Below are 12,859 nucleotides of genomic sequence, written 5' to 3' on the forward strand. Positions count from 1 at the left end.
GTAATTTGTATTTATGTTTATAGTATTGAAGTTACTTTTACGTATTTTATATTATTCGTTTTAATATCGACCGTGGCGGTTTGCTCTTATTTGCCTCATGTTTCAAATTTGATTAAAATTTTCGAGAATAGTAATTAACATACTCTGACTTATTCAAAATAAAGATTTAAGATATTTAGCTTGATAATAATTCGCTTGAATATAAAAAAAAATGTTTTGATGACTTATATCGTTTGAGTTTTATTATTGTTATCTTGGTTGCAACACGGACCAAAAATAGCGTTCTAATTTTAAGTCTGTGTTTTCGTTAGCACTTACGTAACATGCGCGATATGTGTAATAATCTATTTTTTTGCGCTAAAAATACGAAATTATTACTTTAAGTAATTATAAATTAGAATTTTCGTATTAATTGCAGATAAATTTATTATTATAAGCTCATTATCATATTTTTGAATTAAAAGTTTATTAAACAATAAATAGACAAAAAGATGGAAAATATATAAATTTTTTATCATCTGTCAGCAATTGAATAATCTTTGGATTTGACAATTTATCAATTTATCAATTAATAATTAAAATGTCATTAGACTCGTGAAAATGTCAACAAATTAATAAACGGCGATACGAGTCAGGCGCGGTACGTGGTGCGTAAGTAAAGAAATTAAATAGTTACAGAAGTAACAAATTACAATGTATATAATATACATATACATATATTCCAATTTAATAATTAATAATTAATTAATAATTCGAATAACAATTTCAGAAAACATTTCGACAGCCTCGAAGGCTAAAGATAATGTAATAAGCGTTTATGCACTGTCACAAATAATTAATTCTCAGTTATCGTTATTTTTTTTCTAATGATAAAATGGCATTTATTATCTTAATGGTGTTCATTACCGCTGATGTGCAAACATGTTTTGGCTGATCAGTCACGGTTGTACTAAGAGACTAACATTATCTTGCAGAGAAGCACGAGACGCACACGTGGGATATCCCTACCGCTGTGACATATTAATAACGCACTTGTCGGCGATCGTCGGCGCGAATGGGCACTCGAGCAGTCGGCTGTACACCGAAGGAATAGATGGACGGGCTGATTGACTGACTGTCAATTCGTCGGCGAGGGCCCGGGGTGACGATCGATCGTTGCTTATAGTGAAATTATCGACTTGCATCCGCTCACCTTGAATTAAACTTACCTTGACACACCTGCGAAATGCAGATACATCCGTCCATCGTTCTCTTTTTGCTCGCGGTGTTCTCTACATGCTGTTTGGCCATCAATCAGACCGTGTTTGTGAATACCACTAAAACGAAATTCAAAATACTTGGTGTCTTCGGGCATCTTGGCAAGAGTCACTTCGACGTATTCAAGCCGCTTCTGGAGGAATTGGCTCGAAGAGGCCACGAGCTCACTGTGATCTCGTATTTTCCTAGACCCGACAATGCCAAAGCGAAAGAGCCGCTGCCCAATTATAAAGATATCAGTTTGGTGGATTCCAAGGTCGGCGTCTTCGTGGACGTTATAGATCTTAAACAGATTAGTCACCCGTGGTACCGTCCTCTGATGGAGCTCTACCTTTTGAGATCCATGGCAGATCAGGCGTGCGGTAGCGGTCTGCGGATTCCGGCCATCAAAGAGTTCCTTCAAACCGACGAAAAGTTCGACGTGATCCTCACCGAGAACTTCAACACTGATTGCTTTTTGGGTTTTGTTCATCGATTTAAAGCACCCTACATGGCCCTGTCGTCGCATCAAGCCATGCCGTGGCCCAACGACGACATGGGCAACACGGACGATCCTAGCTACATCCCGGTGATAATACTTGGCTTCACTAGACCTCTGACTTTCTTCAATCGAATGCAAAATGCACTGTGGCTGTTAGTGTATAAAGTGGCCTACGAGTATTGGTTCCGACCGATCGATCAAGTCGTCGCCAACGAGGTCTTCGGCCCGGATCTTCCTAAGCTGAAAGAACTCGCTCAGCAGTCGCAGGCGTTGCTGCTGAACACCCACAGTAGCATTCACGGCAGCAGACCTCATCTGCCGAACGTAGTGGAAATCGGTGGGCTTCACATTCCGTCCAAGATCAACCCGCTGCCGAAAGACATAGCCGAATTCCTTGACAACGCTCATGAGGGAGTACTATATTTCAGTTTGGGCTCCATGATCAAGATGTCTACGATGCCACCAGAGAAACTGGATGCAGTATTAAAGGTGATTGGCTCAATACCGCGGAAAGTGATTTGGAAATGGGAGGCCGACGAGCTACCGCGGAAGCTGGACAACGTTATGGCCAGGAAATGGTTGCCCCAGTTTGACGTGATAAGTAAGTAAAAAAAAAAATAAATATTCCTTTCTTTTTTTCATAGAATGACACGTGCTCAAAACTGAGCCGTTGTATTAGACATTGATTAGACTCTGAATTAGTTCGATCATCGCAAAAACACGAGATTAATCATTGCTACGTTGGGATAAGAAATTTAAGGTAATTTCTCTTCTCAAGATTTTAATAATTTCACGCAAAAATCCTTTTTGCTTTTATCTGTTATATGATGCGATGTTATTTATTAAATTTAAATTAGCGATTATTGTGATAAATGGGATTATAGCACAAAATTGAACGTTATAAGATGACGATAAACTAAGTATGCTAATCTGTAGGACGTTTCAAAGTGAAGTGCGTATTATATTATATCATTCACATCCATGTGATGATTGCTAGATTTTGCTTGTAATGCATAACATGACGCATAGACTACGTGTATAGCATGTTTCACGTATGTGTGGTAAAATTCACATACGCGTAGCATAAAAACATCGAATACGATAACAGTGAGAGTTAAGTCAAGATTTATAAAAGACTACATATACGAAATAAATGAGAATTGAGTATCAACACACAAAATTAGTTTATCGTAATTGCGCTGTATATACATAGTTTATTTCAGAATTTTTAATCACAATTTAGGAGAGTTCTCTGACGAATATGAGCAATGTAAAGTTTTGCTATACGAAAAAGCATACTTTTAACTTATTGCAAATTGTTTTAAGTACTGTTATTTATTTATTTTTTGCATTTTGTGCGAAAGCACATGCAAGCATAGCGCACGAATCTTACGGTTTGATATGTAAAGATAAATGCGTAATCTTGAAAGAAAATCTAGAAACTCGTTATGTTAATATTCATGCGCGCGAGTATTCACACAGAAATACGATGTTTAATAATTATAATCAGGTGTCGGACGTTTCAAAGTGCAGAAATGTGCGTGTTACATCATTCACATAATAATAATTAGATTTTGCTTGTATGATTTTGCTTTGAGACAGAAATTATAAATTCGCATCAGATTTATAATGTTTGTCTCAGTAACTCAGAAGAAATAGTGACCTCTTATCTATAAAAGTCTTAATATTTACTTAACTGCGTTGATTATACAACGACAAGATCGCAGCTTTAGAAAGATACGTGGCAATCTTGTTGGCACATTCATCGCAAATGATTAATATCGAACAGAAAAAATAGTTGCACAAAATATTCTCATTAAATACAACTTCATATTTTGTATATTTACACGAACAAATTGAGTTTTAATCTAAAGTGGCATATGAGTCTGTCAAGAATATAAATATGAAACAGTATAAGTATGTTTATAACAAAAATAACGGTATAATATATAATATCAACATATTTGGTTTTATCTTGTTACTAATGTTGTTACTAAAGGCCGGTTTTCACACGCAATGATTGGTGGCGCCAGGCCGCGCCAGTCGACTAACGCCAGTAAAAATGCAAGTGTAAACACTTGATACAAACTGGCGCTAGTAATGTGGCGTTTACTGGCGGTTATTGGCCAAAGCATATAACCTCAAATTTGGAGGTTATATGCTTGCTGTCATTTACTGTGTGTTTAATAAATGTTAAATATTTTCCATAGTATACGCCAATCACTGTGTAAATACTTGTGAGTTTGCTAGTCGGTTCTGGCGCCAATGAATGCCAGTCAGTTGGCGCCACTAATCATTGCGTGTGAAAACCGGCCTTAATAGAGGAAGCCAGCGAAAACGGAGATAATAAATACGACGAGTAGCATGTAAGAAGTCTTTTTGCCGGACGGCAATTACGATCGTAATTATAATTTACACAATAATTTTTACCTAGCAATTTAGATGCGCGGTCACGCTAGAGATGACGCGTCCTTGCGTCAACAATCGCGTCGATCGCGTGACAAATTTGCGGCGTCGATTGCGGTCGCAGGATAATTCTGCTTCGCGACATCCGTTTCCGCGAGTAGCGATCGCGCTTTTATAGCGCCGGGCCGAGCCAGCCCAGCCGCGCGCGCGGATTTGCAATGGTAATGCCTTGCTAAAAATTTCACCGGGTCGTTTTAGACACCGTTTGACATATTTTATTGCCTCCGCATCGCGCGCGCGCTCAATGATCGACGGCCGCACCTGCGCGCGCGGCGCCCGTTTTTATTTTTACCCCTATATTTTTTTCGCCGTTTTTGCCTTTTTATCTCGTTGTTCGCGGTTAAACTGTACCACCGGCGTAACGCGTGTTTTCGTTTCGTTCGTACCCTCCTTCCGGTCTCGCTCTCTCTGTTCTCTCTGTTAATAATAATATCCCCTCCCCTCCCCTCCCCCCTTACCAACCGGCCGGCTTTGCGCGTTTTCGTGACACAAAATTCAACGCTAATGGAAGTTTATTGATTACCGCGGTTACCCCTTTGTATTTGATAACCGGTTTTGGGTAATCTTTTCTTTGATCTATGCTGCTCCAGTTAATGCTTTGCTAAAATTCACCGTTGATTAATGTTCGGCAGACAAATTATTTTTCCTAAATATTTACTTTCTAAAATCAACTTTTTATAAAGAATGATATCATCACATCATCAGTTTCGCGATATTTAATTGCACACACGGATGTTCACAAATACATGTATATATATAATCATGTTTTTTCTCAACTTATCAGCAGAATATTTATGATTTTATTTATAAGACATAAACTTCTCTCTCCATTTATAACGATCAAAGATCGAACGCCACTTCTCATTGAATTATTACGCTGGATTTTTGTTAGACCGCGTAACACAATCGCCATTCGTAATTCTATGCTGAACGGGATCGCCTTACAGCCCATAAGCGTATTCCTGTCGACGATAGTATCGCTCTACTATTATGCGAAACGTAGGCTCGCGTGTATTCTAATGTAACAATACTATGCGATCGCAATTGCAGCCGCGCGCTGCAGTAGCAGCTCTCTGAGAATAGTATTCTTTAACGGGAAAAAGAGTCGACTTTAATCGACTTACGTACAAGAACGTCAAAGCCTCTCTCCTATTCTTACATTTCTTTTTTAAGATAAGTATAATGTAAATAATAGAAGGAAAATCGGGGAATTAAGGTAATTATATAATTGATTATATAATTATTATAATATAATATATCATAAAAATATATTATATTATAATTAATCATAATCAGAAAATTAGCAACGTCAGCATAATATGATTATAAACAAATCTGTTAATTTGCCTGAAAAGTATTGCAATCGATTGGTGTTAAATTAACTCAAGTGATTTTCAAGAATATTTCTGTTGTTTATATTGCATCATAACTAGATTTATTTTGCGATTATAAAATGTCAAAAAATGAAATGTCAGGTTCTTGAAGTATACTTTCATAAATTCCACATTAGTGAATACGAGAAAAATTTATAACAACGCGCACATTATATATATATATATGCATTTTTGAAAGTAATTTAATAAATTCGTAATAGAATATCGATATTGCTGGTGTCATAATGATATATAAGTAATTTTGATATTGGAATAATATAAAATTGAAATACTATAAAATAATTCTAATAAATGTAATCGGGATATATTAAAGTTATAATTAATAATGTGCTAGAAGATTTTTATACTGTATTTAGTACTAAAAATAATAACAGATAAAAGAAATTATTTGAAATTTTCGACAGTCACACAAAATATATTCAGGTTACTTGAGATTGTATAGAAAAGACTTTGACTATATAACATGGACTGCTAGCAGTAACTTTATAGACTGGTAGTTAACCCCATGCAACGGTACAGACAGAGAGGGACGTGTATACAACATCTTTGATATTTATATCTCATCCCCATCGACCAAAGATCGGCAAATTTAAATATACTTTAAGTTGTATCTACGGATGCATTCCGTTTCACGCATGATGAGCATAATGCATTATTTATCCTTGTTGTTTACTGAATGTTAAACAATTGTTGACATTGCATAGTTAATTACCAGTCTGAAGTTGCTGCTAGCAGTCCATGTTACATAATCAAAGAGAAAAGACTAGGAATCTAGGCATGACATACAAATCGTTAAAAATTCCCACATGACGAACAACGAATCCGTATTGTTATTATTTCTATAGAATGCATTTCGGACATTCGACTCGTCGACGTCTATCGGCTATGACCGCGAGAAATTGGAATACTTCCGGCAAGAGCTGGGATTCCCAGCCAGCGCGCGCGGTCAAACTAATCGCGCCGAATTGCGGCGCGGAATCGGTCCGCGTGCGCGAAACATCGAAAGCGGCTTTTGAATCCCCGAAACCCGGGGTAGCTACGGTATTCAGTCCGGGCCACGCGGGGTTGAGCGCCAAATAGTTTTGAACGGTCAAACCGGAAAACGGCTCCGGCATATTTGAGGAGCTTTCGGTGCTTCTGAAAACGATTCGCGCCAATCTGGCGAATGTCGGGTTAATTGGCCGGCAAAGTCGACATTGAAGAGGAATACCTTCTACTTTTAAATTTTTATCAAGAGAAAGAAGAGAGAGAAAGAAATATCGCAGCGTGTACATTTTGTATTACATAGTAAAATTAAATAATTAATGCTAAATGACGCAATTCTTCTTATACATAGGTTATTCAATAAGAAAAATACAGCATGCAGAAGATAATTCATAATACAGTAATATTTATTTATGGATTTATTGAAGCATCAGACTTGCAATCTAATTTTAATTAATTTTTATAACGGTATATTCGAATAATTGTTATGTGTACTCTCAAAATATAAAAGTCAAATTTTTTTATTAATGTATTGTTTGATAAGATAATCAATGTAATCATGTTTCCATTGCACTCGATGAAGACAAGTGATTTGTTATTATGGCCGGTATTCATATATAGTCGGTTCTTATATTTAAGACCGTCTTAAGGACAATCTTAAAACGTCATGAACTAATCACAGAGCCGTATTAGCATCTTAAGACATTACTTAAGACGATCTTGAAATAAAAACCGACTATAAATACCGGCCTATATCTATTTATCTTACTCTCTAAATCTAAATCAGTGAATAGTCACTGATTCAGATTTAAAGATGTATCTATTAATTAAAGGTCAAATTGCAAAATCGAATTGCAGAGCAAGTAATTACTTTATCTTTAATATAATCTGTTATTTATTTATATTGATTTAAAAGTTGCTATAACGATGCAAATTTTATTAATGCAAATTTTATTAATTGGACAAATAGAACATTCCACACAAATAAGAGCACGTATTGCGATTTAATTTGGAGTATTTACGTAAGCTTTCAACGCAACGTAATGATATAACATCTGATACAAAAAGATATCTACAAAAATAAAAAACTTATTAGATAAAGTTAATTGGAAGATTATCACAAAATGATGTCTCTTGTTACGTCTAGCCGCCAATCTATAAAAAGAAAAAACTTATCAGTATAAAGTTAATCAAAAAATTATCACAAGATAATGTCTCTTGTCATGTCTAACTGTCAATGAGTTTTTAACTCTCGTTTGTTCCAATTCGCTCCAATAAGCAACTCCAACTTTTTGCCGACTCATTTTCAGTTAGTCCTCTTCAACTGGCAATCACCTTTCGGCGACCGTCGTGTAAATTTATTCGCCTGGTAACGTGTCTCGAATACTTCGACAGTTTTAGTGCTCGGATCATTTGCCTGAACGGACAGTGCGCCTACTACGAGTCCCTCAGGGATGGTAAGAAAGGGTGCGAAAGCCGATGTAGAACGAAGCAGAAGGCGAGGAGACTGCCGCGAGAATTTTCGCGTAAGCAGTTTTGCAGCTCGGCCTCTGTCGAGTGAAACGACTTTAATTAGGCAACTCGCTAACGACCCGACGGCAACATAAATCACCGTTAAATCTCCCCGGCTACGCCAAGAACCCTCGTCCTCATCGTTCCGATCTCTCTCTTTCTCTCTTTCTTGCAAGCGCGCGCGCGCGTTTGCTATAGCGTCACTCCGCTTCGAGTTACGTCGGCCAGCGAATAACTTCTTTAGAATCACTATAGACAATAACGAATTTCTTTTTCTAAATGAAAAAAACTAGCTGCCGTTATTCTTTGACATTTTCTAATATTATTAATTAAATGTTTAATTCTGTAGCGTGTTAACTGTATTAGTTAACAAAAGGTAATAATTTGAAATTTTTATTTAAAGAACAAGTAAATGTTTTCCTTATTTATGAAAAAACTCAATGTAATTCAATCATGGTATAAGCTTTGTATATCCAAAATGTGTATGTCTTTCACACCGTTTCAAAGGTATATTAAGCTATCTAAGCCAAATTATCAGAACACAAAAAATTTTATATGGAATTAATTTGCTTATTATTTGCTATTTTTTTTGCTTTTAAAAATATTTTAATTTTTTATTAATTTAATTAATAATTTTTTTACTCCAGCTATTAAAAAGTTACGAAGGGCTGGATAGCTTAAGATTAAGCTATCCAGCCATATTATAAAAAAAACATATACATATAAGTCAAAGCAAAAAGTTAATAATACCAAAATTATTTGCTATTTTTTGCTCACATTATTAAAAATTTACCTTTGTTACTTTTTAATAACTGGAGCAAAAAAATACTTTTAAAAGCAAAAAATAGCAAATAATTAGCAAATTAATTCCATATAAAATTTTTCGTGTTCTGGTAATTTGGCTTTTAGCTTAATATACCTCCGTTTCAAAGATAGTGTCAAAAATTAAGAGAAACCAGAAGTTTTGCTATTCGTAAGGGTAACAGTCAAAACTCTGTAAATAGTGGAAGCAATGAACTTAATGTTCTTGCGATGATGAATCGTGATTCTCAGATTAGTCTACGATAGATTAAACGTCAGTCTGGGAAAGCCATCAGTGTATCACGAATTCTCAGTCGTCACTTTCATTCATATCACATCAATCTCTACTAAGAATTACACAGCATGGATTTCGTGAACTGTGTTAGATTCTGTAAATGAGTTCAAGACAATTACAAATTAGTGCAAACTTCGCTTTTTCGATATTATTCACTGATGACGTTATTTTTACTTATTCTGGAAATGTTAATTTACATAATATGCAAATTAATTATTGGTATCAATCGAGAATCTATATTAGTTACAATAAATTTAATATCAAAGACAATAATCAGTGATTGACATGTGGTGTGGAATCAATAAATAATTGAGCTGTATTTTATTGATGTAACTCTTACTGCAGAAAAATATAAAAATTTTTTACAGAATGCGTTATAATATTTATCAGAAAATATACTAAGCATTCGTCAGACAATGTGGTTCTGCACAACAAATGCTCAGCGCACTATATGCTCGAGAAATGAGAAACATTCCTGATGAAATTTTTCCAAATCAGTGGATAGAACACGGCGAAACAGTTTTCTAGCCAGCTCACTCTTCACATTTAACCTTCGATTTTTTTTCTTGTAAGGAAACACCGACAAGTTTTGTGTAAGGAACATCAACTACACCGCAAGATATGATATAACGGATCGCTGCAACATGTGTTGAAATATATACCGAAACGTTACACGTAACTCATTGTCAGTAGTTCGCAAATTACAAAACTATATCGCTGTGTGTTTTAACCATTTATTATCGATTTAATATATATGCATCAAATTATTTGAATTATACTTAATCATATCTTTGTGTTGCTATTATTTTTTAAAAATAATTTTTAATGTATAACACAATATCGCTCGTACTCAGAGTATTTAGCTCAAATACCTCGGACAGATGGAGCTTAGACAATTTGGTTGTAAAATTGACATTCAAAAGAAATCTTTCTCTTTAACGGAGCAGAAGTTTATTAGATTAAGAAATTTTTTCTCTCCTCACCTTTACATACCTTTATGCTATTCGTATCTCGCTTTGTACGTTCTATAAAATTACATCTCCGCAATATATTCCCCGAGATGAAAAATGAGCTTACCTTTATTAAGCCCCAGAATTACAACTGCGAAACTCATATGTGCTTTCGGATTAACGACTAGATTATTTTTCTCGCTCTCATTTCTTCTTATTTCCCTTTCTCTGTGCCAGCCATCCTTTATTTCCATTTTATCCCCGTACGTTCCGTTAATTTGCCAGTCGATGGAAAGCATCCTCTCGTATCTCTCTTATTTTCAACTTGAAAATTCGCGAACCAAGGGAACACCAAAAAAGATTCGCAATCGTGATCCCCCCCGTATATACGATTTCTAATCTTATCGTCGGTGTTTTTCTTCTCGCAAATGCGTTCTACATCCACATCGTCGAAAGTTGCTCGTATATCCTGGGGGCGAACTTGGAACGAGCTCGGGCAGGATCGCTCATCGCGTCTTCGATTTCGATGCGATGCGTATTTCCGTACACGTTCGAGCGTAAACAGTGATTTCGCCAACGGAGAGGAGATATCGCCGTCTCCTTACCGAGCTTCCGCGCGTATATACTTTGCGAATATTCGATACGGATGGATTCAAGGAAAGCAGAGGAGCTCCTGCTGGAGAGGAGGGAAAAGATTGATAAGTGAAGAGAATCGTTCTGAATTTTTTTTCCGCACGTCGAGAAATCTACCGTTACCATATATACGCGACATTTGCGACGAATATCGCGGCCCGCAGAGAGAATCCGCGCGTTCGTTATTAATCGCGTTCGCACAGGTGTATTTAATAACGTAATATTGTTGACACGATTCGTCATACTTACGAATATCGATGTGAAATCTCTCGACAAAACAATCTCACGCTTTTGAAATTCATATCGTTATGCGTCATCTTGCTATTATAATCACGCCATAATATCCCTTTATATACAATAATCTAACTTGTCATATGCGTATATCATATTTTGATATTATAATTATGTGTAATAACCCTCTTCTTGTTAATATTTCTACTACACTATGCCGAGTTATATGTAACAATATTATAATAATGTAATAACAGTCTTCTCTGAATTTCCTCTCCTCCCGTTTATACTTACAGCCGGGCGCCCCCGACGACGTAAGTATTTCAAGTAATCTCGCTGAAACTATGTCGCAAGTTGGTCAGACGCTACGATCGATCACTTTAATTTTATTATCTTCCTTCGTGACTGCTCTACCTTGATCTCCTCTTCCTTCCACCCGCCCGCTCCCGCCTGCTCGAAGCTACTTCCGTACTTTCCGTGTTCTTTTCTCTTCTCCCTTTTTTTTCACGTATCCTTCGAGATCGTGCCCGTAATTTCTTTTTTCAATCTTTTATGCAACACTATAAAGTTAGGTGTATTACATCCGGGGAGCTACAAAATTCTTGGACGAGAAGAATCACCTCTTACTTCCGCCTTAATTGCAATATCGATCGCGTTAAAAAGTATGTACTTTCTTTTTATGAATACGTAAGTTTTTTCCTCATCTTGTAGAATGTATAAAACATCATCAAATTTTTCAACACGGTTTAAAAGGTCGTTAAATAAAGATACATCAATGTAACACGTAATTGTGAGATTTCTCAATAAATGTTCCTTTGTTTTCTCTTATCGGTGCCGATAGCATCCCCTTCGGGAGCATCGTTTGATCCCTGTTAATGTTATCTTTTACCGCACGTCATACGGTGGCGAATAACATTTATTCGCGCGCATCGCGGCGCACGGAGGATTTTATATCGCCCGTGATTTACCACGTGGCGGCGGAAATCTCGGAGTGCGGAACTCACGATGGAAGAGATCTCTCCCTCTCCGATTTTTCGTCACCAACGCATTTCTCTCTCTCTCTCTCTCTTTCTCTCTCTTTCACGCCGATCGCAAAAATTCCACGCCGATAGATATCCCTTGTCACGTATTGACGTGCGCCGGGAGATGATACGGAGGATGCATCGAGAGCGCGAAACCTCGAGATGCGGCGGCACTTGTCGTCAAAAGAAGCACATCCTCTCGATACGGTGCGTGGATATATATTCGTGCACGCGTACACGTTGTGCGGATGTAATGTAAACCCTCGCAAATATCCGCGTATATCCGTGGATCCTATCCCTGTCTACTCCTTCCACCGTCGATAGGGGGTGAATGTTGGCGGTAATGGAATTTGACATTAAGATCGACGCCGGAGATGCGCCGTCGGGCTCTTACACGAGAGGAACGAATACAGACAGCCGCGAAGGAGGACGAACGACTTTTATCGCGGTGAATATTGGCGATCGTGAAAAATTCCACGCAAATATGTTCAATATTGACTGACAGATAACGCACTTGCGTGAATTTATACAGAAGAAAGAAGCGAGACACAAAAAAGAGACGATACGGCGTCTAATTATGATATTAGTCATATCGGTAGAAATGTTTTACTTTGTTCTAATACAGGAGTTTTGATGGGAGCGTTCATAAATCATAATTGAAAAAATCTCAGACTATAATATCGGCGAATGCTAATTAAGCTCAACGGGAGCTCGGCAGGAAGCGTTGCTTCTTTGCATTATTAATGAAGAGCTGCATTAACGTTAATCATAAATAAAATGTAATTTTAGCGTATACCGTACATCAAATATTTGAAGAAAATTATATTATCAAG

General features: G+C 36.7%; 1 protein-coding gene across 1 annotated transcript in view; it reads left to right on the top strand.

Annotated features, from left to right (window-relative positions):
• The window catches only part of LOC112466984 (UDP-glucuronosyltransferase 2B30-like), a 29,727-nt gene that overhangs the window by 2,531 nt on the left and 14,337 nt on the right, over positions 1 to 12,859 (top strand). The window contains exon 2 of the mRNA XM_025035377.1: positions 975 to 2,339. Within this exon, the coding sequence (XP_024891145.1) occupies positions 1,226 to 2,339 (1,114 nt within the window). The 5' untranslated portion in view covers positions 975 to 1,225. The remainder of the gene's footprint in view (positions 1 to 974; positions 2,340 to 12,859) is intronic.

Source organism: Temnothorax curvispinosus, unplaced genomic scaffold (genome assembly GCF_003070985.1).
Source record: "Temnothorax curvispinosus isolate PA1 unplaced genomic scaffold, ASM307098v1 QBEX01016800.1, whole genome shotgun sequence".
NCBI lineage: Eukaryota > Metazoa > Arthropoda > Insecta > Hymenoptera > Formicidae > Temnothorax > Temnothorax curvispinosus.